The sequence below is a fragment of the Scleropages formosus genome, chromosome 11 (assembly GCF_900964775.1).
Source record: "Scleropages formosus chromosome 11, fSclFor1.1, whole genome shotgun sequence".
Classification (NCBI taxonomy): domain Eukaryota; kingdom Metazoa; phylum Chordata; class Actinopteri; order Osteoglossiformes; family Osteoglossidae; genus Scleropages; species Scleropages formosus.
This window is the reverse complement of record NC_041816.1, coordinates 13,022,386-13,049,390: the sequence shown is the minus strand read 5'-3', so window position 1 is coordinate 13,049,390 and position 27,005 is coordinate 13,022,386. Positions and strand designations below refer to the sequence as shown.

Below are 27,005 nucleotides of genomic sequence, written 5' to 3'. Positions count from 1 at the left end.
ATGCTCATCTAGCTGAAGTTATCAGTTTGTCTGGACAGTAGACTAGCACTTCCTAAGAAAAAGCTAATTTCTTTCAGCAGCTGAAGAAATGAATAATTTGTAATATTAAGGTTGAATTTTGTGTGTTTTAGAATGTTTTAGTTTTGTTTACGGGGAGGATTGGTTTGAAATTTTGTTTGCATTAATTTAGTATAGATGTGATCATAAATAAATCAGGACATCATTGTGAAATGATGGTGGTACTACAGGACAGGTACTGTGGTGGGTCCAGTGAGGCTGTTCTATGAGGCAGCATTTAGCATTGCTCAGGTTAACCTTCCACTATCCCAGCCAGAGGGAAGAGTAACCCCATAAATGAGTTCTGGTGACAGGTGCTGCTGAATATTAATACAAATGTGTAAAATGTACACTTGGTTGCCTACTTCTGTCACTTGTATTTTAAAAGAGAATGTCAGACTAGAGACTACATCAGTCTCAAAATGACATTTGATATAATCAGTAATTATTTTGATGTATACAATTCTATGTAGTATTGTATAAATCATTTATTTCAAAGGACTTTTAATTCCAGATTTTTCCTAGCAAGATAGGTTTTTGTGTGTGTGTATGTGTATATATAGAGCAGCTGGATAGTGTAGTGGTAAGATTGCTGCCTTTCACATGGGAAACTGGGGTTTGAATCCTGGTCATGGCCTACCTCCAGTAGGGGGTCCTTAGGCAGGACCTCCTTACGCTTGGCTCTGCCTACCTCGATATGAGAGCAAAACAAACAGAGTCATGCCGGCTCAGATGTTGCCCGGATTAACAAGGTCTGTGCCAGATGTTGGGGAACCAGGACACACTGATGATAAGTGGGCTACTGGAAGTAGAACAAGGCATGCATGGACAAGAGATGAGAATAGGGAACTGTTGGAATGCTACTACACAAGTATCCCCAGTGAAAGGGGTTACATGAAGAGGATGTGGGACCTATGGATACTTTGAAACCCAACATCAAGACTAATGCCTAAACAATTAGTAGCTCAGTGTTCCAACATCCGCAAGAAACAACTGCTATCACAACTAGAGACTGATGAGGTACAACACAAATGTTACGGCAACGGGGAGCCAGGTCAGGGGGGAGATATCATCATCCCTACACTCTGAGATTGGGTACCAATCCCCAAGAACAATGAGCCCTTGTAAACTGAATGCAAGAGCAGCTGACCTAAGAGATAAAAATCATGGCTAAGAAGGACACCTGGAGCCCCTGTGGCCGATTACCAAGACCAAGTGGAGTACCTACTGAAAGTCTACTAGAAGATGTGAATGTAGCACTATGAACAATCCCTACTGTGACTATCACTGAGACCAACCAGCTGATGTACAACACAGCAACAGTGATCCTTGAGATGCTTGGATACAAGATGAATACCAAGCATAAGAAACAGTATCCTCCATGGAAATGAAGGCTAGAGGCCAAGAGCAATACTGGAAAAACATATGAGAGAAGGAGGCATCACATAACAAAACCCAGTGGCAAAGCAACCTCCCTGAACAGGATCCAGTAACCATCACAGTGGCAGACATCCAAGAAAGAGTCTCAAGTATGAAGAACTGGCCAGGCCCTGATATGATCCATGCCTTCTGGCTAAAGAAGCTAACTGCACTCCATGAGTGCCTGGCAACACAAATGAACCAGCAATTCTGATCCTGAAGGACCCCCAGAAAGGAGCAGTCCCATCCAACTATTGCCCGATAACCTGCCTCTGCACAACATGGAACCTGCTCTCAGGTATCATAGCAGCTAAGATGAACAGGCATATGGCTCAAAAAAGAATTGGTAGAAACACCAGAGGAGCAAAACACCAGCTACTGGTAGACAGAACTGTCACTTGAGACCAGACAGACCAACCTGTGCACTGCCTGGATTGACTACAAGAAAGCCTATGACTTGATGCCTCACTCATGGATCCTGGAATGCTTAGAACTATACAAGACAGGAACACTAAGAGCCTTCATCAGGAATTCAACCCAAGGAGATGCATTGTCCCCTGAACCCCCTCAGCCAGATCATCACCAAGACTGGCTACAGATACCGCTGCAATGGAGTAAACATCAGTTATCTCCTCTACATGCTGTATGCCATCAAGCTGTATGCCAAGAGTGAAGGAGACATCGATTCCCTGATCCACACCACCAGGACCATCAGCAATGACATCGGAATGTCAGAACTGAGGGGATTGTACTACCAGAAGGCAACATAGCAGATGTTGAGGACAGCTAAAAGTACCCGCAGGCCGCACCCGAAGAGGCCGCAAGGAAAGCAGCAACCGCCAAACACCTGCAGATAATAAGGCAAGTCCTAAGAAGTCAGCTGAATGGGAAGAACAAGGTCCAGGCTATCAGATACCCCCCTGGCATAATAAGGTGGCCAAAAGAGGAGATAGAAGCCACTGACATCAAGACAAGGAAGCTCCTGCCAATGCATGGAGGGTTTCACCCCAAATCCAGCACCCTGAGGCTGTACGCTAAGCGGAAAGGAGGCCGAGAACTAGTGAGCGTCAGAGCCACTATCCAGGATGAAACAACAAAGATCCTTTACTACATCAGGAAGATGGCCCCGACTGATGAGATACTTAGTGAATACCCCAAGCAGCAGAAACCCAAGAAGGAGGGCGAGGAAGAACAGGAACCATCATGGAAGGACAAACCCCTACACGGTATGTACCACCGGCAGATTGAAGAAGTGGCTGATATTGAAAAATCATACCAGTAGCTGGACTGAAACACATCACAGAGGCACTAATCATAGCAGCACAGGAACAAGCTCTAAGTACAAGATCAATAGAGGCTGGGGTCTACCACACCAGGCAGGACCCCAGGTGCAGGCTATGCAAAGGTGCCCCTGAGACAATCCAGCACATAACAGCAGGGTGTAAGATGCTAGCAGGCAAGGCATATATGGAACACCATAACCAAGTGGCTGACATAGTGTACAGGAACATCTGTGCCGAGTATGGGTTGGAAGTCCCAAGATCAAAGTGGGATACACCCCCAAGGGTGGTCGAGAATGACCAAGCTAAGATCCTGTGGGACTTCCAGATCCAGACTGACACACTGGTAATGGCTAACCAACCGGACATAGTGGTGGACAAACAGAGGAAGAAAGCTGTAGTGATAAGCGATGGCAACATCAGAAAGAAAGAACATGAGAAGCTTGAGAAATACCAAGGACTGAGAGAGGAGCTAGAAAAGATGTGGAAGGTGAAGGCAACAGTGGTCCCTGTGGTAATCGGAACACTTGGGGCTGTGACCCCTAAGCTGGGAGAGTGGCTCCAGCAGATCCCGGGAACAACATCCGAGATCTGTCCAGAGGAGCGCGGTCCTAGGAACAGCTAAGATACTGCGCAGAACCCTCAAGCTCCCAGGCCTCTGGTAGAGGACCTGAGCTTGAAGGAATAAGACCACCCGCAAAAGGGGGCGAGTGGGGAAATTTTTTTTCTTTTTTTTTCTTTTTTTGTGTTTGTGTGTGAAATGGCCATTGTGAGACTCAAGTGTGCTGAATCATTCACAGCTGTTGGAGAGGGTTCCTCTCCGCTATCCAACAGACCAAATTCAAATTTAAATATGCTGTCTTACAATGCCATGTTACATTGCATGCAAAGCAGGGAATTAGTTTTATTTTAAATATAACTTTACAAATTGTACAGTTCTCTATATATGAATCAATTCTTTTTTTTTTTTCTTTAAAAGTATTCAGTGTTTCAGCAACCTGTGTTCTGAAAGCTGCATATTCTCTTTGTCGAACTGTTTTCCTGTTAGTAGTAACAACCATCTGTGAACAAACAAGGAGCTTTGTTTAACACTGGTGCTAGCCAATGCACCATTTATCTCCGTGGTTTGCAGTTTTTTAGCTCGAACTAGCTATGCTGTTTACTTGTTACTACCTTCTGTACTTATCAGTGATCTGGGATGAACTTCCTTGGGTAATGCAGTTGCTCCGTCTGTCTGTCTGTGCGCATCCTGTGCTTCCACCAGGGGACTATGCTGGCTTTCCTGGCTGCGGGCTACTCCGATTACACAGCACCTACAGACATGACCTTAAGATCTATGCCTCCGATGAAGGCCGGGTTCAGATGACTGCAGCAGCTTTTGCAAAGGTAACACCTAAGGCTGTCAGTGGAAAAATTCCACTATGTTTTTATTAATATGGGTATTATTGATTCTGGTATATAGATTAAATTCACATTTTGTATTGCTTGTTTATCTTGATAGAAGGCAATGGCCTGTAGACACAAATGAGCAGCTCTGAACTCTTGCATGGCTGAGTGTGCAGCCATATATAGGTGACTGTGTCTACATTTCTGGTGTGACAGGGACTGCTGGCCCTTGAGGGAGAACTCACACCTATCCTGGTGCAGATGGTAAAGAGTGCCAACATGAATGGCCTGCTGGACAGCGACAGTGACTCTCTCTCAGGCTGTCAGCACCGTGTCAAGGCACGGCTGCATGAAATCATGCAGAAGGATATGAACTTTTTGGAGGAAGACTTTGACAAGGTCATTGACATTTCAGATTAGCTTTTTTGCAATAAAACCTTATTTTGCAATGAATGCTTTGTTCTGTGCAGTACCCATGATAATTCTGAAATGCTGTAATGATGATTAGTCTGACATGATTCCCCTTTGATCGTGTGGATGTCAGTTTTTGGTAGGCATTAGTTGTGACTGCTTTATCTGTTGAACCTTAATTGACCAAAGGAGTGTATGACAAAGAATTTTCAGCTCAGCTGGGTCTGTGAGTAATTTTATTTCTTGTAGAACTGTTACTAGTCGACAACCTGTGGTGCTCATGGAATTGTTTGTGTCCAGCTGGCTCCCACAGGAAGTCAGTCTTTGGTGAATTCCATGAAAATAGTGGAGAATCCAGTGAAGACATGTGACGAAGTTTATACCCTTATTCAGAGCCTCACTACTCAGATCCGTAAGAGACTTGAAGACCCCAAGTCAGCAGGTTGGACTCTTTCTGCATATGCTATGTCACTTCAAACGATTATCCTAGATATTTAGAATAGCAGGATTGACTTTTGCCATTCTGTCTCTTGTCCCCACAGATCTACAGCTTTACCACAGTGAGTCTCTGGAATTGATGCTTCAGCGCTGGTCCAAACTGGAGCGGGACTTTCGGATGAAGAATGGTCGCTATGACATTAGCAAAATTCCAGATATCTATGACTGTGTGAAGTATGATGTACAGCATAATGCATCCCTGGGCCTAGAGGACACACTGGAGCTCTTTAGGCTGTCCCGGGCACTGGCAGATATTGTCATTCCACAGGTGACAATGAACCCCAGGGTCGTGAGTTCCATCCACTGGTTCTTCTGACTCCTTGCACCAACTCTTTCCTCTTCTGTTCTTGCTTCAGGAGTACGGCATCAATAAAGTAGAGAAGTTGGACATAGCTTATGCCTACTGCCTCCCTCTAGTTAAGAAGATCCAGCTGGACCTACAGAGGACTCATGAGGATGAATCAGTCAACAAGTTGCATCCTCTGTGAGTGCCGGTGCTATGCTGTAGGACTCTTCCTGTATCAGAGTGCCAAGCTTCTCTTATTAGAAGCTTATAGTAGGATCACAACCTTTTTGTTGTGAGAACCTCTCCCTTTGTTTTTCAGATACTCCCGTGGAGTGATGTCTCCAGGACGCCATGTGCGGACACGACTTTATTTTACCAGTGAGAGTCACGTCCACTCCCTACTCAGTATCTTTCGCTATGGAGGCCTGCTTGATGTAAGCATTCTGTGTCAGTGGTCTTAAAGAATGTTTTAGCTGTAATGTGCAAGGGAAAATTTTCATTTTAGGTTTTCATTAGTTGGACCAATGGCAGAACTTCCATAGCTGTTCAGACTCTTATGTTCATCTTTCTCTACCAGGAGGATAAGGACCAGCAGTGGAAGCGTGCCATGGACTACCTAGGAGCTGTCACAGAGCTCAACTACATGACCCAAATTGTCATCATGCTCTACGAGGACAATAACAAGGTTGAACCCCTTTTTCAGCTACATACTGTCTTTCCCACTTTTGACATCAGGAGCACTCTGGTGAATACTTTTCATGTCCACAAGTAGGACCCTTCTTCTGAGGAACGTTTTCATGTGGAGCTGCACTTCAGCCCTGGGGTGAAAGGCTGTGACGATGAGGAGAATGCTCCATTGGGCTTTGGCTTCCGCCCAGCTTCTTCAGAGGTAGAGAGCCCTTTTAGTAAGGTTTGGTCTGTAAAGCTTCATGCATAAACGGTCCTCTCTGGGCCCTATCTGTGTCTAGTGTGCTAAGGTCTTTTTGCTGGGTTTTTGGGCAATTCCAGAATGAGCAGAAGCAGACAGACCCAGGGAGCCTTGAGGATCTGTCCCAGGATGAGCCTGATCGTGCTGTGCCGCTCACTGAACCTATAAGCATTCAGAGGCGGTCCCCACTGATCCGCAACCGCAAGACAGGCTCCATGGAGGTATGTAGAGAAGGCTGCAACCTACACCTGTCCTTTGTTTGTATGTTTTGTTTGCACATGAAATATCCTATTTTTTTCAAGCTGTGTTAACTAGAAAACCTATGGCTATTGTTCAGTTGAAATGGCACCAACTGATGAGATGACAAATTCATGGTTGGTTCTTTGCAGTGTTGTGGGTTTTTTCCCCCCCATCCATAGGTCCTCTCTGAAACCACCTCCTCCAAAGCTGGCAGCTACCGCCTGTTCCCTTCCTGCTCTCGTCAGTCTCCAGAAATGAAGCAGAGTGGATTAGGTATGTGTCATGTGCCTGCCCATGATGACTGCAACCAGGCCACATTTCTGCACTGTCATTAATATCTATTATAGCCCCTCTGGTGCTCTGAAGTAATCTGGTTGTAATACCTGTCTTGCTTGAATGACACAGTCTAGTGTCTTGGCACCATCTGTGCAGGTTGGGATTGGTGGCTGTAGTGCTATCATGGTTTGGTCCAGACACTGACACCCTGTGAGGGGCTCAGCAGCTGATTCAGTCCTTTTCTGTTTACTTGCTTTTAATACAGTCTATAAGGATGTAATAAAAGAGCTTATTAGGTAAGCTCAGCATCTTCAACTGTATTTGAAAGCACAATTTCTTGCACTAACATGAAAATATGCTACTATGCTCGGTAAGAATGTTTAAAAGTGTTTTTATATATTGTGTACTTTAATTTTTATGGAAGATTATAATGGTAGTGCACATGATCTGTGTTTCAGCATTTAAGGCTGAAGGCTGTGTAACTTTTTACTGCATTTGCTTTCTTTGCTTTTACTGAATTTTTTTAATATTTTTGGACTTCATAACATCTGGAAGCTCCCCCCCATTCTGTTCTTCAAGGCATCATTTACTGAGCATGCTAGGGACCTTCTGTCCATCTCCACAATGGCATTTCAGTTTTCCTTGTGGCACATCTTATTCAAAGGGTATCCTCTTCCTTCATGTTACCTGGGAGTGGCTTTCTGTCTGGATGAGGGCATGTTGTTCTGTGGGGACTAATTTCTCCTCCTCCTCCTTCATTCCCCCCCTGCCTGGGGAATTTCCTACACAGGGTCTCAGTGTGCAGGACTCTTCAGTACCACCGTCCTAGGGGGGTCTTCTAGTGCCCCAAACCTGCAGGACTACGCTCGTACACATCGCAAAAAATTCTCTTCTGGCAGTCTGTCCTATAAAGATGGTATGTTCCACTTTTTTTTTTTTTTTTTCTCTCCCCCCCCCAAAACCTAGATTCTTAGGCAGTGAGGAAAGAAATATAGTTTCCAAATAACTTGCCCATGCCATTTCCTCTTAGAAGGGTAGTCTTGAAATAAATAGGCTACAGTGCATGTAGTATTCATAACAGCTTCTTTGTTCATGTTGTGTATATATGTCTATACCCAATACCTTGTTTCCAACTCTATGGAAAAACTTACTGTGTCGACGTTATATCTAGCACTGGAGCATAGTTTTGTTATAGGATTACCAAAACCAGTAATGAGCAAGAATGCTTTTGACCCGGGGATCAGTTTCTGTATTAAACATACAGGTTTGTTAGCTTCTGCACATTCAGTATTATGCAATTAGTAGTTAATCTTGAACTGTTTCCCTATACGTTGTGTGACAAAGTGGCATATGTATAGTCATACCATTTCCTCATGATGTCTGTGTCTTGAACAACATCTTGTGCCATTCAGAAATGCATTTGTTTTTTCTTTTTTTCTCTCTTTTTTGGCCATTGTGCACGTTTCTGGTTCCACCCCAAATATTTGTCGTTATGGAAATCAAAGTAAATTACGAGAGAAGCTTTATTGATTCTTAATGGCTTATCTTTGCTGCAAAGATCAAAATCTTAAATTAACTGGTTTAAGTGATTTTAATTATTAACACTGCTGGAGGGTGGGTCCAGTTTGACAAATCCTTTCTGGAATATTCTTTCGATAATGTTCTTCCAGTCAGCGCTAATGTGACTATGCCGTGCAGCCACTAGGTGGCTCTTGAAGCCTGATACTTTTTTTTTTTTTTTTTTTTTTTTAAATGTAGCACATGTCCTTGAAAGACCTTTAAAAGGTATGATGTACTTTGATAGAAGTATACGCTACATTTTTTATGTAGGCTTTATGTGCCATGATTATAAAATATGAAGCAAATGATTAGAATCAGAATAATTAGCTGTCTTTTTAGAAAACCAAAATTTGGTGCACTGCCAAATGCATATAAGATGGAACTTAATACAATAAATTTCTGTAACTCAACGTAAGGAATGCCAGCTTTTATTAGTTTAACCTGTTTTCACTTAATATTTTCACCAATTTATCCTCAGTCACCTTGACAGTCAAGGCCTTTGTTTTCATTTTCCTCATTTGTTGCTTAGTCACTGGTGGCAGGTTGCTGTGCAGCAGCTGACTTCATATTGATGGCATGTTCTCCACTAGGTGTCGGAGTTAATCCAAAAAGAGATGCTGCTGCTGCTTCTTTTCATCTGCCATTTTATTGAAGGCTGTGTTGCGAGTCCATGTGCTTTTATCCTGAATATTATTTTTAGCCATCAATGTGCATTCATTCAGTCTCATCCTTTGACATTTTGTGTGTAGACTTCAAAATTTCAGCTTCAACCTAACATTTAAAATTGTCTCATATGTTCTTTTCATCTGTATTCTCAGGCAAAAAAAAACTGGGGTTAATGCCTGTAGTGCTCTCTAATGGAAGGCCTGATTTTGGCATTTTGTCACTATGTCTATATGTGGTAAGGAAAAGAGAAGTTGGAATCTTCTGAAGCTGTATAGAAACGTAGGATTTTTCCATCTTGGACTAAAAATTGACTTGGAAGACTGAGTCACAAGTCACAGTGATTAATGGTGTATGAGGCAGGGGTCTAGAGTCCAGCCATCCTACCTCGGAGGGTGTAGTGTGAGCACACTGTCCTGACATTATTCCATCAGGGAAGGAGAGTGTTTCAGAGAATGGAAAAACATGTCACTAAATCTGGGGGGAAGGCTGTTATTTAAGGCCAGGGTGATATTGCGGTGCAACATATTTCTGCCTAACTGTAAATGTAGCAGGTTGTTCTTTAGCTTGAAGTCAAGAGGTCATTTTTATTCTTTCAAAGATACGGCAAAAGGGATGCTTGGATGTAGTAAAAACACATGTCTGAAGCTGAATCTCTTATTGGCTTTTTGGTAAGCATTTTGTGCTACACTGGTTTTGTACAGTGAACTGCAATAATGTCTGTGGTTTTTACAGTAAAGTCTTTTAATAAACATTCTCATGCAGTAACATTTTGTGAGGATGATGTAGTTGTAGCTGCAATGTGACTGTGAGGATGGTATTCAATGATCAGGAGCAACTTAAAAAAAAAAAATTAGCTACTTTTTGTAAAATTTATTTATAGGGGGATGTAAACTTTCTGCGCCAGTACTAGTACCATCTTTCAATCTCCACTGCCATGCAAATCATGCAGTAATACAGATCATAACTACAAATTTCGATGCTCCTGCCCCCCCCCACTGCACCTCAAATGTCTCTCACCCTCAGCCCTCTTCCCTTTGCAGACATTTCCCATCTCCTCTCTGACAGGTTACCGTTGGAAGTGTTGGTAACACTAGTGACCTTTTTTATTTCCTCAGAGTTGTTGTCTATGCCGGCAGTAAAGCGATTTTCTGTGTCGTTTGCAAAGCATCCGACTAATGGTACGTCTGCCTCTTTCAAGTATATTTCCACCTCTCCGCCTTCCTTTGTCTTTGCATGTCTTCTGGAAAAAACATTTTGTGTATATATTTTTTTCCCCCCCACCACCTTTTGTGATGAAGTCTTTTTTTTTTTCTCCATATCCCCCAACCTCCTACTCTGTTAGCCCTATCTGCTGTTCAGAGACTCACTCTTAACACTTGTTTCACAACCTGTCAATACTTTCCTATAGAAATTTGTCACCATCACCCAATGATTTTTCTTAACGAATGGATGTTTACTTTTTGTATATATATATTTTTTTGCTGTCTTGTCTAGGATGTCTCGAATTCAAACCATCTATTAGAAAGTACACCAATTAATAACCCTTCCCCTGTTAATGCTGACTCTTTTGACAGTCCTTGGTTTTATTTATTTTTGTACACTATTGACATTTTATTTTCGAAGTTCAGAATGGTTGGCTAATGGTTTAAAGGGAGTACTTCTGGACCTTTAGTTCTAAATGGCAAGTAAGTTCAGGCATCCCTTGATTTGTTAAATTTAATCCATTTCTGAAAACTTTAACTATTGAAACTTTGGGTACTGAAACCTATTTTTTATGATTTTTAAATGGGGAAAATGTTCCCAGCCTATTTAAAAACCCCAAACAAATTTTTCCAAATATCACTCGTAAAACACTTACATAACTAAACCCGTAATTTCAGCACCATATAAAACACATGTACATTTATATGTCTTTATTTAGCAGATGCTTTTCTCCAAAACAACATACATCTCTGAAAAAATGTGCATTATGTTTTATTACTTGGCTGTGCTGTTGCCAGACCATGTGCAAAAAACCCAGGGCAGTTTTTGGCATGTATTGAAAACAACAGGGCTGGAATTACTATTCTAGGGTAATTCCCACTTTTCTTTTTAACTGATAACTCCTCTCCAGTATGAGCAATAAACCAAGCAAAGATCCACTGAGCATGTGGTGACTTTATTATAAACAGATTTCTGAAATTGCACAATGTTGCCTAAATGTGTATATATAAACCAAAAAATAACCATCAGTTAAACTTTTGCTTATTACTCTGCTTTCTTTGCAGTCATTTAATGAAGTAAACACACCCAATATAGGCAACAGACATTCCCTTTCATACACTTCCCAGAATGCTATACTCTTTCTCACAGCAACACTCATGTTCCTAACACACCAAGAGATGGAGGGCTCTGGATGCACATAGGCCAACTAGAGTACATTACTGCACTTCTGCTTTACTTGCAAAAATAGTTTGGGCAGACTTTGGATAAATCCCCCCCAAATTCTGTAAATCAAAAGCAGAGTATTGTGAAGTGAAGAGCTGTTATGGTGATATTTTAGATTGTAAATTGAGGGATGCCTGTAATTCTTTTTCATGTAAGTGTATTCAATTTGTGGGATGCCAAACATATTAATCCAACATCAGTTTAGTTAAATGACTTCTGGATTAGCAGCCCAGATGGAACAAGCTGGCAGTCTTTGCTAATGGGGAAAGGGTTATTGTGTGATTTGTTTCATCACTCACATTCAGTAGTTTGATTAATCAGTTCATTTCTGTAAATGCCAATGGTGCATCTGTTTGTTTTGTATGTGCTTGGTGAGGGTGTTCGTTTTTTTTTTTTTTTGAGAGAGAACATTCCCCTTACCCTCTCCTTTGTTGGCATACTTGGGGGGCCTGTTCCATCAAGGACAGTAAGCTGTGTGCCATGTGTGATGAAAATGTATTCCCACTGTAACTGGGTTGCCTGAAACTGTACGCTTGCGTTTGATGTAAACAGACCTACTTCAGAAAAAAGCTTCCTAGTTGACTAACAGTGCTGGATGTTGGCTGATGAAACGGTACATATTTTTATAATCCTTAAGTACAAAGACGTATGGCAGCAGTTGGTATTGAACATGATTCCTTTTCTCAAGGATTTTTTTTTTTTTTTTAAAGGAACATCTATTTACGTGGCATGTGCTGCTGCCCATTAAAACTCCAATCATACCCATTCACGTCAGCTGTGCGCTCAACAAACCACAAATGGCTAACTCTGTACCTACTACTCTGCTGGTTTTCCGTTCAGTACCTCTTGCTTGAATGACATTGATGCATCAGGATCTTCCTGTATTCCTTTTGAAATCTGCTTTTGAGAACTGCTATACTCAGGTTATGCTTTGTCATATAAGTAGTGTTTAACATAGTGGGTTGAAACTCTTTCAAGCTGGATGTGCTGATCTGTAGTCTCATGAGCCCATATTGTTTGTTGTTGTTTTAAAAAAAAAAAAAAAAAAAAAAAAACCTGTTTTGAGTGTTTATATATTTCATTTAGGGTCTGAGGGTGTAAGTTTTGAGACATTGTAGCATAGTAGGAAAAGGGCTTGTTTTGTGGAATAAAATTGACACTTTGCTGTTTGGAACGGCAGATATGGATTTTTATGAAGTTTGATAATTTTGTACTACAACTTACGAATGTTTAGATTTAACAAAGTGCCCATGTTTAGTGAACTGTGTCAATATTTAAGAAGCTGCAGCATGGTGAACATATTGGGTGATACATAGGTTGATGCATCTTTTTCATCTAAATGTATTAAACTAGGGAACGGCTCATTTTATTTTACAGAAACTTTGAAGTTTGGTCTTATGTTGTAGATGAGTAATTATGTAGATAAATTGGTAAAACTGAATGGAATCATGCCAAATTATTTTGCAGTTTTGACCCAAGAGTACTTGATGTTTGCTTGTGGTCATGTACCTATAGTTATATTCACTCTAGGGACACGGGATGATTCTGCTACACTGGATGTAATGTCCCCACTGTGGTTTGCAGGAACAGGTAATAAGGAAGGCCAAGCTGATGGTGGCCTCGGTGGCCTTCTGTGCCAGAGTGAATGCATGAGTGTGGCTCTTCTGTCAGGTGACCTTGCAGCCTGATCTCCACCACCGCCTGGCAGTAGCTGGATTGTGTATCTGGCTGAGGGAGCCATTTGGTAGGCAGCATTCGAATCATACTTTGTAAAAGGCTCCTGGTGGAGAACAATGCAGTCAAAATTCGTGCCTTGAATCTGATGGGCCAGCATGTAGGTCGACCACTCAAGTTTTGAGTGCCTAAAATTATACTGCATTACGTAGATTCTGTTATTTATGTCTTGTGGGTATGACTTGTTGACAGTTGAACTTATAAAAATGTCATCAAGAAAAATTTACCCTAAAGCACAGTATGCTGACCACCTGTAATAGGCTGTGCTTTTCATGGATGTACAGATGATGAAAGCTCAGTAAAATGTACCTATACAGATTATAATGGAACAGTGTAATTTGTTCTGACTTTTAGGCTGTGTGCTTGCCTATTTCCCCCCCTTAAGGAAAAGTTTCGAAGAGGTGATGTTACAGTACTGCAGGAATCATAGTTAGCCCTTAGCCTTGACCTGAGAAAGGGCAAGATGAACGTAGCAGTGTGCTGTAGCCCTACGCTGTCAAGATGCCGGCACTTCTCCCTCCTCTGCTCTGTCCTTCCTCGCTCTACCTGTTCTTCTCCAGAGCCCCTAGAGGAGCATCACGTGGCCCAGCTGCTGCGGCGCTTCTCCACAGACCAGTCGCTGGGGCGCCAGCTCTCTCTGGACAGGGCGCTGGCCCACCACCTCCACCAGTGCTCCTACCACCTGCGCCTCTTCCGCAACTGGTTAATCTCCGGCCAGGACACCCTAGATTGCCTCTACGGTCAGCCCTGCAAACCCCCACCCCTCACCGTCTTCTTCAGAGTCCTCACCCTCTTCTGGGGCCCTCTGCCTCTGCTGGATTGGCTTTGCATAGTGCTGCTCTCTTCCTGCATGCCTGGCTGTGACTGTAGGGTACTGCTTTAGGAGATGGTCCATTTTTTTGTTGTTTATGGAGTAGTTTGTAAGTTTTCTCTTATAGAGTTCTTTGAGCAAAATTTAGGTGACAAAAGACTCAGTTGACGAAATTAGGCATTTTCTTGTTTACTTTCTACAAGTAAGTAATACAGTGGAAAATGGTGTAGTTGCAGCACCAGTATGTGCACCCTAGGACAGAGAGAAAGCATTAGTGCAGTTGTGTTGTCTAGGTCAGCAATGTAGGCTGATGGTAGAAAACTGTTCCTGTTAGACTCTTGATGGCCTGCTGGGATACTTGATCTCAGTGGGCTTAGTTAATTTTCCATATCAAAAATGTTAAAATATGTTAAAGTATGTCAGACAGGATGAGGGTGTTGGCAAAGCAAAAAATGAAGTAACAAGTACTGAAGGCTACCTTCAGTAACATTTGTGTGAAGAGCTTGTTAATTCTCATTAAAGTTGGAATTCACTCACTAGTCCTCAAACACAAGTCTGATAAAGCAGAGTTAAAGCTTACATTTTGCTGTGTTGGCCATTTCTAAAATTTACATTTGGTGTCTGCTGTATTGAAATAACCTGAGTTAAGATTCAGCACTGGCTGCATGCATCAGCGTGCATGCAGCTATACAGCTCAGAGGGTTCGAGAGTGGGTGTTTTGTGGGCATGAGCATTGCGGTCTTCAGTTACAGCAGTGTGGGAGGTAGTGGTTCCAAGTGGAATTAGTGGGTGGAATAGCCAGCTTGGGGATGCTATTGCAGAGTGGTTACCAGTATGCCAGTGGAATTTGCTGCAAGGTGTACTGAGTGGCTGTGGGCTTTAAGGGCTTGATCAGAGGGCCTCCTAGGTCCAGATTTGTGCAAGTTGTGCACAGTATGACTTGAATATGTCTCTTTCTCCCTCCTCTCTCCCTCATCTTTTTCTGTTCCCTCTGTTTCAATCTCCAAGTGCTGACCTGGAGGGCTACGCTGGGCTTAAAATGTGAAACTGACATGTTGTCCATTTCTGCTGTGTGCCCTCAGTGTCTTGGACAGAATTTGAGGTAGCAATCCAAACACTCTTAGGGATTGATCCTGGTCATACAAGCTGGTGGTCAACTCACTCATTGAAGCTCTCTGATGGCTGCTGTATAACATTTCTAAATGATTGAGGCAGCTACCAAATAAAGGATGAATTCCCTATCAGGTGTTACCTCAAAGATAAATGTGCGGTTCAGCTTCTCGTAATGTTCTTTAAAATGACCACTATGCTACCACTAATGAAGTAAATATGATCAGTTGCATTAAAACAGCTTGTGGGTGGAACATATCTTTTGTAATTTTTGCACATTCCTGTGACCCATTTGGTGTCTGCCTAGGTGAATGCTGATGCATTATGTGTTGCATAGAGCTCAGGTTTACATTTTTTGTGTTCAGTTTATATACCAGTCCATATACACCTTCCTGATGCGTTACGGCTGTAGTATAAGTTCTGTTATGACGCTCTTCACACATCGCATTGTATCGTGGTTAGAAATTGCAAATTCCATTGTTTTCTCAGTATTTCAGATCTTCAGTAAATAAACATATATTCAGTAAAATAAAACAGATAATCTATAGTTCATGAACTCTATAATATTAAAGTGGACAATGCCTTCTCCTACATACAAATACATCATTATGAAAAAATTGTGGAACTAAGTATTTCAGACCTTCAGGGTAAAATACAAAAACATATCTAGTTTATTGGTTTACAAACTGTCTAACAGCAATTAAAGCAGAACCTGCTTCCTCCCACATACGTGTTCAGTTTTACAGTCAGTATCAAGAGACTCAACTTTTGCACGAATGAGCACTTTGAACTTTGCACAGAGTAGATGATTACCAGCAGTGGTAAAAGATCAAAGTTGATGCAGTCATCCACTGTTACCGAAATGCTGATTCAGGTCAATAATATTTTCATTTCAGTGACTAAAGCACTGCATTGCTTTTCGCAGTCGCCTGGCTGTTACGCCAAGACAGTGTGACGTGATACTCTGGATGGGATAATATATGTTCTCAGGCTTTGGAAGAACATGCCCTGAAGAACAGTTTAGTGTCAGACTCCCCCGCATTGTAGCCTCCTGCCAGCACTGTTTGTCACAACTTGTTTGTAAAGTTATTGCTCCCGTTGCAGTGGATAGCAGGGTAGAGACTCTTGTGCAGATGCTTCTGTTGCTGCAACTTGTACCCTTTCACAGGTGGTTAGGTCCTATCCATAGTGTACTCTATGTGATCTTGCTTGATGCACAACCTTTTGCAGTGCCTGATCTTAACCATTATGCTTGTGTATGTGTGTAGGTTTTGTTTTCCTCCTAACAGTATATTTAGCTGGTACAAGCAGTTTCAGACCTCACCTTTCACCCGGTGGCTGTTTGAAACTGAAACGTGTTACACACCAAAAACAAACACATTAACTATCCAGTAGTCTAGGCTGTTTTGGGTTATTGGATTTGTTATAGCTAAGAAGGAATTCTGTCTATGTCAAGTACTTTTTAATAGAATACACACAAAACACTAGTGTAGCATTTTGCAAGCATTAAGATAAATTATCTATTTTCTTGATAGATCAAGGGTGTGGAATATAAGTTGTGTGTGAATACAAAGTGATGTGGTCTCCATGTAAAGACAAGCTGATACCTTGATACAGAGCATTAGTTGTGTGTTGATGAAGAGGCTGACTTGTTTATGGGGTACTCGTGGGTGACCTCTAGTTTCTGCGCAGAGACATGGCAGTAGGTTGAATAACTGGCTATACTTATGCACTTGTGCGTGCGTGTGTGTGCGTGTGAATTTTGGCTGTTTGGGGTCCACAGCTGTTCCCAGGAAAATCCTCTCAGCACAAACTGATGGAGGGGTGGTGGGATTTTTGCCATCTCTCCCCTCTGCTTTAGGATTTGAAGGCTGCTCCATGGTGCCCTCTATCTACCCCCTGGAGACACTGCACAACTCGCTCTCGCTCAAGCAAGTAGATGAATTTTTGACAGCAGTGTGTGAGAGCGGTGGAGAATCCCATTCGAGAACCACTAGAGGTAGCTGCCCCTCCTCACCCCAGTGTACATGCAAAGCCACATCTTTATATCCTAGGCATCCACATCATATCTCAGTTCCCTTGGAACAAAAATTGATAGGTAACTTTAACATTCCAATCTAGAGCATTTATCTGCACTGGTTAACTTTGCACGATGGGCAGAGTTTGACATAGCAATGGTGTATGTTTGTAATGTTCAAATAACTCTTCAAAAGGTTCTGGATTTACTGCTGCATGACTCATGCTGTCCGTAACTATCCTGAATACGTCTCTAATTTTATCTCCCATTTGTCTTCTGCAGCTCTCTCTGCCATGTTTGATTCTCAGAGTCAACCTTCTGTAGATGCTTTTATCCCTCAGAGAGTCTTGTCCTCAACTGTGTCCCTTCGACATCGCTCAGACCGCCCTCCTTGGTGTAAGTACCTGCAGCACGCTCCTGTTTTGGGGCTCTGCGATCAGCATGGCAGTGTGAGCACTTGTGGAACATGGCACTTTAAGGTTCCTAATAAGAACATCTGACAAACAGATGATAGGAATCAAAGGCTGTAACGCCTGCTATCGGAGCTCCATCTGTCCATCTGTGTTTGACTCTGCGTAATTGACAGAAACATTTTGTTTTTGCCAAGAGCGCTTTCATCTCCCAAGGCCACTAAGTAAACCAGTAAGCCCTTGTGTCTGTTGCCCGTTGCCAAAGACGGTAAGTGTGTAAGGTGTAAATAGAGCTCCGTGAACACTCTCTGTCCCGTAGAGCCGGCTGCTGGCCTTGTCTTTGCCTTGCTCAGTCTTCTGAGGTGCTGATTAATTCTGTAATGCTTAAACCTTTGTTGGTGCCTCAACAAGCTGAACACTTCTGTTTCTTTTGAACTTCATAAATTGCTTGCTATTTTTTCCTGTGTGTGTTCCCTTCCTTCTCAATGACATGTTTCATTACCTTTGAGCAGAACAGAGTAGAATTGTTTTTCAGCATTTGCTGTGGGTTACTTCTGATTGACATCCTATGTGCTTGTCAATATCTGATTTTGTTGTCTCTGCAGACAGCAGTGGTCCTTCAAGTACAGTATCCAGCGCAGGGCCCTCGTCTCCAACTACTGCTGACACCTCCCCACGCTTCAGCTTTAGCGATAAGACCCCGTTGACACCGCAGAGCAGCGAGGAGACACAGGCAGGGCAACAGGGTGGTGGGCCAGCAGCCACAACCCCAAGTCAACCTGTCAGCTTGTCCCCAGACCTTAATGACCCCAGCACTCAGACAGATGCACAGGTCCCTGTGGCTCCCCAAGAGGCACTGGAGTTGAGCAATCGGAGAGCTAATGTACAAGCTCCTGTTAGTCCTGATGACCAGACTGTGCTATATTGTCATGCCTACCAGGAACCTGTGGATGCTGATCCCTGCATTGGCCCAGTGGATTCCTCCTGTGGACATCCAGATACCCTCCCTGTCCTCCCAGAGCTGAGGGAGAGCAGCTCTGAGGCAGGTTCAAGCGCACAGACGCCCCTCACCCCGGAGACCAGTGATGAATTTTTTGACACACAGGAAGAGGAGGAGGAGCCGGAGGGTTGGAAGAGCAGTCCGGGTGCCCTGCCCCTCTCAGGAGCAACAGTGGAGGTGGGGGCAGCCCATGCATCAGAGTCCTAGTGACCCCTTGAAGAACAGACATGAGCAGAGCTGTCTGAGCACCGAGTCATCCCTTTTTAGCGGATCCACTCTTTTGCCCAAAAGGACTTCTTTGAGTCTTGCGTCTTGTGCTGTTAAGCTCCACTCATCCTTTACAGTGTCCAAGTCATCTTTGCTTAGATTGCCTTTCTTGTTGCTGTGGGCTAGTCGGGGGTGGTGGGTAGACATAAAGCAGGCAGGTAGGCAGGCACACGTGCACTTGTGCTGTAGAGCTCTCCTCAATACCTTCCCTATCAGAGAGCAAGGATGAGTAGGATGGCATTCTGGCAGCCCGAGATCCTACTGGTCTATGCAATCCAAGAAGAAGAAAGCACCTTTCTTACCTAAAGCATCAGTAAAATGTTCACGGTTTGTGAAGAGAAGGTTGCACTTAGTTTCGGGCTTGTTGCCTACAGAGTGTTTGTCGTTTGACATTTCTATGAATGATACGAAAGCAGCACATCTAAACTTAAGAGCTTTCTGTAGGTTGTGTACATTTTATGCCTCTGCTGCCTGTAAACAAATATTTCCTGCACAAGCTGTAAAGAATATAGCTAACTCCCGCCAAGGACCTTCTGCATTCCTTTGCACCTCTCTGTTAGAGTGAAGATGGCATGACTCCTGCAGCAGTGACCAGCTCACACTGGCCAGTAGATCCAGTCTGACCTCAGAGCACAGAACTGTTCCATTTTGAACGTGGGTAACCTGATCTTGTTCAACACCGCATATGTAATTGCCTATCATTTCAAAATGAAACGTACTGATTCTTTAGTCCTTTTCTAAATGCATTGTTTTAATTTTCTGTTCAAATATTACTATTTGAATCATAACATTTTTCAAAAAGGGGTTTTGATAAAGCATATCAGGTCATCACCAGTATCTGCCTTTCATCTCTGTGTGACTGAACATGACAAGAATACAATTGAGAAGGTACAGCCACTGGACTGCCATAGAACTTTTATCCACATATATATACACGCACACACACACACACACACACACACACACACACACACACACGTGTTCCCACTTCTAAATTTACTTCCTTGCCAAAGTTACAAGACATCTGCCATTAATATAAAATAGTATTTTTAATGGTAAATGAAGCCTAAAGGATGTACTGTAAGTAGTTTCTTATCAAGGCTATATTTTTGTAGCATACATCGCCATTGTAGACAGGAAAATGAGTCATGCAAAACCTCGGTGGCATTTCTTTTTGCTTCCCTTTTTGTGAAATTTGATATTACGGGAGTTTTGAACAGTGATCACTATTAATACTGCTGTTTTTTTGTAGCAGGCTACGCTCACATAGTTTTTCTGTGAATTGTACAGTGATGGCGCTGAGATTCTGTATTTTGTAATTGGGATTTGTGTAGTGTTTCAATTGTTTCGCACTGACGCTGATTCATGGAGATTATTGTTATTTAATGTCAAATGCTGCTCGTGCAAGCACTGTAAAATGCTATGGTTATGAGAAAATTATTAAATGCTAGACACTGAAGACATTTATCATGTTTTGTTTTATCTATATTACACACTTTTGCAATACACCTACATCCATCGTCAATGATGTAATCTGGTATCACTGGCTGTCTTTCAGAATCAGACACCTTCACCCCAGTGCCCCAACTAAGGTTGATCAGACCCCGACCTGTGTAGGTAGTGCTACCTTGAACCCAGAGCTCGCCTCTCTGGATCCAGTCAGCTATCTAGACAACCTCTCTGGAGCCTTCATAACAGGTTTTAATAGCCTCCCTCCACTGACTGCCTGTGATGTCCAACATACTGTAGGCTCTAAACACAGAATATTCCTGCAAACCCTCTGCAACCTTCTTCACTGGGCGTGCTCTTTTGGCCTTTGGCCTTTTTGAGATCCACCCATTCCTCATACATAATTTTCCTGCTATTGGGCTCCTTCATACCTTCCTCCCATCAGAATGTAAGCTTGTCTGAAATCTTCAGAGATCAGGGCAATATTATTTCTCAGTCTCTGTCATTCTGGAAGCTTTAAGTGAACCATCCACTGCCTCTCTTGAGCTGTCATGAGGAGCTCAGAACTACTTGTCCTCACCTCAATGCCAGTTCTTACAATTCTAGGACCACTTGAATCCCTGTTTCAGAGCAGTTTCCTCACTGGTGTCATCCTAAATCCTCTGCTGGGCTCCTGAAGGTAACTTTAGGTTTTTGCTTTGCCTGTCAAATTAATGTCAATGCTTGTAAGCATCAAGGTAGACCAAGCTGCCTACAGAGTTGGTAGCTTATCCTTCTCAAAGGACTCGACCGTTGAAACTTTGCAAACCAGAAGGAGCCAGAGAATTTGCAAATGGGCATTATGCAAATATAGACATAGTTGGATTTAGTGTTTCAAGTAACTACAGGATAATAAAGGTCCTGCGACAGGCTGGTGTCCTGTCCAGTGTTCCCTGCCTCCTACCCTCTGTTTTCAGGATAGGTTCCACACCACCATGAAGTGACTATTACTGATGGGTGGACCAAATCCTATGGTTAAGTAGGTGTTTTGTTGCTTTTCTCCAGTGCTCATAGTCTTCTCTCATCTTCCTTGCATGGTATGGTCCACACATTCCAGCAGAAGGCCAAGTTAATGTGTCGGGGGGCCTATTTTGAGAGACAATCTGTGTACCGTGGTACCTAGTGTTCTCTGCTGTGTTATAAGGCAAACAAAATTCCAAGGACATGTTGGTCAAAAGCTACTTGAGTAGGATGTAGACTAACTTCACAAGTAACCTTCACTGTCTTATCAAGCACTCAGCCTCAAAGCTGGCCTTGGTTTTCTTTGACTCCAGATGTTGTGTCTTTTTTTTTTTTTTTTTTAATTATTTTTTATTTTTAAAGTCACAGAAGTGCCAGTATCAGTGCATAGTTTATGTTCTGTTTGCTGATGGAACAAGACTGGAATGCACTCAGTGTATTGTCATCCTCTTTTCTTATCTAACTTTCTTACTGTTAACATTCTGGGTGTAGGTAGTGTACTCTATCACTACTATTCTTTCTAGGAAACCTAGAGGGATGTTAATGCAGTTTAAAGTTTCTAGAAATGAGTCTGGTTTTATGTTTTTACATGTGCCATTTTATTCATCGAATTAAATATAGCTAAATTCTTAATGACGTGCCATAATTGAGCTCTGGGTCTTATTCCTTGTGCTGAAAGGTCAGTGGATTTGATTAAAATGCAAAATAGGGATTCAGTGGGTGCAATTCAGTGGAAGGGATGGAGGCTGTCATTAATGAAGAGCATCCTTAGCTTGTGTGTTGCCAGTAATATACAAACATGTTAAACAGTAATTTACTCCAGGGAAACGTACTGTAGCAAATCCCCAAAAGTGCTGTGTCGTCAAATAGTTTAATGCTGCTTTTTTCCCTAAGATCTCATTAAAGTGGAGTAAAAATCGCTTTATTCCCCAGGGCAGATTTTTTTTCCCCTCTTTTCCTGCTATACTGCAATATTTTTATTTTTTTTTTACAGCTGTTTATGGTTTAGGAGTGACGCTTTTAATGGCTTGAGGGGCCATGATAATCAATGGAGTATTTAACAGTGGTGCCTGTGCTTCAAAGCACCGTTTGTGATGCCTGATGATAGTGGGATCTGGGGGAGACATGAACCTTCGGATTTTGGGTTACAGAAGAAAAAATACCACAAATTAGAAGCTAGAAAATGTTGGGTCACAGGGGTTCTTGCATTAATCAATATCTCGGTTGTTATTTACAGATCAGATTAATGCGATTAGTCAAGTGTATGTACTGATTTGGAGACCCATCTCAAAACAAGAGCTTTTTAATTGCCGAATACAGTTAACGTCATCAGGGAGGTGCCTATTGCTGAGCTTTTCTGTTCCTTCTCATTTGATGAATTCCCAGAACTGACAGAAGTGCTTGAAACAGCCATTTTTCCCCCGTTTTTTTTCTAGCATATTACAGCTTTTTCTGATGGTAAAACATGCAGATGTCATGTCTGGATCTTGGCTCCACTGAACGTAATATTTTCTGTGATGGAGTCCAGTGAAGGGTGGCTGTTGCTGCTTGTATGGGTTGCAGAAGTGGACAGAAAGGACACACCTCTAATCTGTCCAACCCACTGCATAGAACCTGCCGGTCCACTGCAGGGGTCCCCCTGGGCTCCATACCCGAGCAGAACAATTTAATGTGCTTGATAGAGGGGGCGAGCTGTGTGGGTGGTGGTGGGGGTTGGGGGGGCTTCATCTTCTGAGAAGCAATGCCTGTCACCCTTGCGTCCATGTGCTAATGAAATGTCTAAAATCTGTAGTTAATGGACCAAGAACAGGAAGAATGATTGGATTGCTCAACTTGACATTTAGTGGCATTACAGATGTGTCATTTGGACCGAACTGCAATTACTTTGAAAAATGAAGTTTTTCCCTCCTTACAGGCAACTCGATTGTAAAGCGTACCTTGAAAACCCTACAAATGCTGAACTGCTGTCCACATCTTTCTGTTTAGGGTTTGCAAGTAAAGAACAATTTCTTCCTGCTGTGTAATTGAGATAAGCTCCTAATTCGGATGGCGCCTGTGACGTTCTCTAAATGGCGTTTCTCGCCCTCTGCACAGTGCGCACCATGACTCATGACATTCAAGCAGCTGCTGGCAGCACATGGCAATGTCGTTTGTCCTGAAGTGCTTTATTTACCATAACCGGTAGCAATCTCAACTTTTTCTTCTCTAAATAAGAAAAGGAACTTAGCATTGTTGAGGATTGTTGGCGACAAACCCGCTCATGGGAACGTCAAATCGCTCTTCTGCTACCAGCGTCAGTAGCAGGACATTGATGTTGTTATATGTTTCGATAGTCGCCTCTGCTGAACCTACCTTTTCCTGCCGAGTTCAACCAGAATCCACGTGAGCAGTGCAGCAAGTGGTTTCCAATTAAACTGCTTCTATTTCCCGTTCCCTCTATTGTTTTGTAAATGAATGGGTCTCTATGACAACCAGTCCCTAGGAAACTCTACGAGGCCTGTTGCCTAGTAAGGTGTCAAGTGTATAGTTCTTCCAGAGCTCAGAGGGGGCCGTGAAACTGCGCTCCCTGAACTGCCCGATCTATGTCCCCATCCAGCCGGTGTCATCACTGCTGTTTCGCAGTTCCTATTCAGCCTTATTTATTTACCTATGAACATTATTGAGCTTTTACTCTATCTTATCTCTGGTCATTGTGTGTATGTACCCCTGATGTGTGTGCGCATCCACAGTGCTGCTTGAAAGTGTGTGAACCCCATGTGTCCCTTAGTTTTACCACAAAACGGTTATTTAATCAGAACCAGTCTTTCTCATCCGACAGAGTACGTTGTGTAATTCAAAGTTCCATGTGCGGGTTTAGAGGAACTCGTGTCGCAGAAAAGTGGTACAGAAGTAAGTGAACTCCAAATTGCATTGGTTAAACCAAGAAGGTAGGTCGAATCAGGTGTGTAAATCATCATTTATTTATTCTGTAAGTTTATTTCAAGATTTAAGATTTAGATTTTATGTTTGTTATATGCTGCTGCATCCCAGTGGAATTTCCCTCTGGGATTATTAAAGTTAGTTTGATCGATTAATTGATGGATTAATTGATCGATTACATTTCATGCTTTATGCGGTGATACATAATGTAACCTTTATTTCTCCTGCCATATCGTTGCAATGGTGTTACTGTGAAAGTGGAAATATTTTAAGACTCAATTTTATGAACTTCATATAAATATAAGGTTTATGTGGTTAATAAAGGCTCTGCTTTTTCCAGAGTTGTTTATGTGAAATCCATTAATCCGCTAAAAGATTGCAGCTTGATCATATTGCTGAATTTATGCTCGGAATGTAATCAAACAAATGCGTTTTGCTCTTTTTGTTTTCTTCCATAGCTTAGAGAGCACTCATTGTCACCATGGTGATGGAAGGTGTGTGGTTTGTGCTGTAATAGCGTGCAGGTACGTTACAGTGGACTCCTGCAACGGCTCAGGTCGTTGGGACAAATCTCTCCCTGGGGCACAGTGGCTTGGCACCTCAAATTTACCCCGCTGGTTAAAGAGAGACTGTCCTAACGCACTTCTGAGTGGAAGAACAGGAGCCCAAGAAGGAAGAAAACTGAAAACAAGCAGAAAACCGTACTTGGCCAACATCTGGTGCCTCCTGGTAAGGGACGCTCGTGTGACCCGGGGTGTGATGTCATAGTCGGGTGTATTCAACGAACGCCAGCTGGTCGTTCAGCTCAGCATCGCCCTCTGACCAGACTCTCAAAGCTGGCATTGTGCTCATCTCAACACACCTCTTGTGCAAATACTGAAGGCGGTTTGTTCAATATAAGAAGTAAAAAAAATTTTTTTTTTTTTTTTATTCAACACAGTCCATGATTTCCATGCTGACTCTAATCAAATGTGAGGTGCAGAGAAAAGCTGCCAGGGAACAAAGCAGCCATGTAAATGTGACCCTCGTGTCCAGCTGTGCTAGTAGTGGGGAAGTTGATGCCTTCCTCCTGCAGGTGCGACGGCCTCATCTTCAGGTTTAAACTCCTCGAAACAAACGGGAACTTTTGGAGGAGGATACCTGTACGGATGGCGAGGCTTCCTTCCGTGTCCGTTTAAAATGCTACTTCGCCAGATTGCCTGACACCGTTTCAAGACCGAACATCCGTCAACGTGTTACCAGAAAAAAGACAAACGGAACCTTTAGATGTCGCTAAGCTCGACAGACATTAGACATTACTGCAGAAATACTTTTTGACTTAGCCCTCATGTTTAAATATACTTAAAAAAATCACGTGTTAGAGAAGTTTAGTACGTACTCTGTACAAGTGGGCAAGCTTTACGATGAGGCGCCGCTCATTTAGTCCCGTATTTAAACGCTGATCCGGAAGCACCGTTAGTGCTGTAAAGTGCAGGCCGTTGGGGGTTACGTTTTCGAACGGTACGAGGACGTGCGATATGGACCGACATCAGGCTGAGGCGCCTTCCTCAGCGGGAAACGCTTCCTCTCTCAAAGGATGCTTGTTCGGGGAGCTCAATTCTTCCTTTCATCGCTCGTCCGTCCGTCCCTCGCTCCCGAAGACCCTCCCGCTACTCGCTATCTGCTTATGTAGAAATGTGAAAAATTGTGGCGCTCCGTCGAAACAAAGCCACCCCGTTGCGCACAGGCCGTTCATTTGCGCCTTCTTTCCCAGCTCTGTGGTGTTAATGATCCCCGTGACTGATTTCAATGACAGTAGGAGAGGCGCCTCCCCGACACCTACTCCCCGAACCAGCTGAAAGGGGGGGATTCAGGCTGGAAGCACAATCCCCGCATTGTTCCGTTCCCCTGCCACCCAGCCCCCCTTTCAGATGCACAGAGAGATTAGCCAGGGTTCCCTTTCTGCTTCGTGTTTCAACCATTACATCAGTGCTAATTCCTACTTTCCTTTAACCTGCTGAATAAAGGCTCAGCAGGCCCAAGAAGGTGACACATGGCCACTTCGTTCCTTTCCCAAGTTTCTTCGCGGGCAGCTTTTAGAATGCTGGCCATGTCTGCATTTCCATTTACGGTCTTATAATGTGGATTTTTTTTATTTTCCCCACTTAAATGGACATTGTTTACAGTTGCTTTCTTCTTAGCCATCAATTGTATTATTTATTCATTTATATTAGTTTAGCAGATGCTTTTCTCCAAAGTGACTTCCAATGAACTCTATGTAGTGTAATCAGCCCACGCACCTTATTCACCAAGATGACTTACACTGCTGGATACACTACTTACACTGGGTCACTCATCCCTACATCAGTGGAACACACTCTCTCTCACTCACACACTAGTGCCATTGCAAGAATTTAGCTGATGCTTTTAACTATGCTGCAGCAACTTACATTTATTCATTTAGCCAAAGCAGCTTACCATATTAAACTACACACACACACACACACACACACTGACTGAAACCGCTTGTCCCAAACAGGGTCGGGGCGAGCCAAACCCAGCAACAGAGGGCGCAAGGGGACACACCCAGGATGGGACGCCAGTCCATCGCAAGGTATCCCATAGGACAGACAGGCCCATACTCAGGGGTATCCCAGTAAGGCCTCTCTGTACCAGTAACCTTTATATTGACATGTGGCTCCCACCACTTTTACTTGAAGAATTGTCATTAATGTTATGTTATTCCCAGTTCAGTGTGGTAATGTCAGGGGTAGCGTCTTGCGGCATCTCTCACTGCCTCTTATGAGCAACTAGCAAGTAACGGCAAAGACAAATGGAATCACTTTCAATAAATGTATTTTATTCTTGGTCACCAG

The 27,005-nt window shown here is 42.9% G+C and overlaps 1 protein-coding gene across 7 annotated transcripts in view; it reads left to right on the top strand.

Annotated features, from left to right (window-relative positions):
• Positions 1 to 20,237, top strand: part of LOC108941115 (inositol hexakisphosphate and diphosphoinositol-pentakisphosphate kinase 1-like) — a 31,286-nt gene extending 11,049 nt beyond the window's left edge. For 3 of the 7 annotated variants that reach the window (XM_018763646.2, XM_018763649.2, XM_018763648.2), the window contains 15 exons: positions 4,021 to 4,142; positions 4,359 to 4,541; positions 4,854 to 4,995; positions 5,096 to 5,319; positions 5,408 to 5,535; positions 5,657 to 5,771; positions 5,915 to 6,022; positions 6,110 to 6,226; positions 6,346 to 6,486; positions 6,685 to 6,778; positions 7,572 to 7,697; positions 10,123 to 10,185; positions 16,951 to 17,088; positions 17,389 to 17,502; positions 18,122 to 20,237. In XM_018763646.2, coding sequence (XP_018619162.1) covers positions 4,021 to 4,142; positions 4,359 to 4,541; positions 4,854 to 4,995; positions 5,096 to 5,319; positions 5,408 to 5,535; positions 5,657 to 5,771; positions 5,915 to 6,022; positions 6,110 to 6,226; positions 6,346 to 6,486; positions 6,685 to 6,778; positions 7,572 to 7,697; positions 10,123 to 10,185; positions 16,951 to 17,088; positions 17,389 to 17,502; positions 18,122 to 18,723 — 2,417 coding nt within the window. In that variant the 3' untranslated portion in view covers positions 18,724 to 20,237. Of the gene's footprint in view, positions 1 to 4,020; positions 4,143 to 4,358; positions 4,542 to 4,853; positions 4,996 to 5,095; positions 5,320 to 5,407; positions 5,536 to 5,656; positions 5,772 to 5,914; positions 6,023 to 6,109; positions 6,227 to 6,345; positions 6,487 to 6,684; positions 6,779 to 7,571; positions 7,698 to 10,122; positions 10,186 to 12,964; positions 13,135 to 16,950; positions 17,089 to 17,388; positions 17,503 to 18,121 lie in introns of those variants that run through there. The other 4 variants (XM_018763651.2, XM_018763650.2, XM_018763652.2 and 1 more) reach the window with 4 other exon arrangements.
• Positions 20,238 to 27,005: the final 6,768 nt, after the last annotated feature.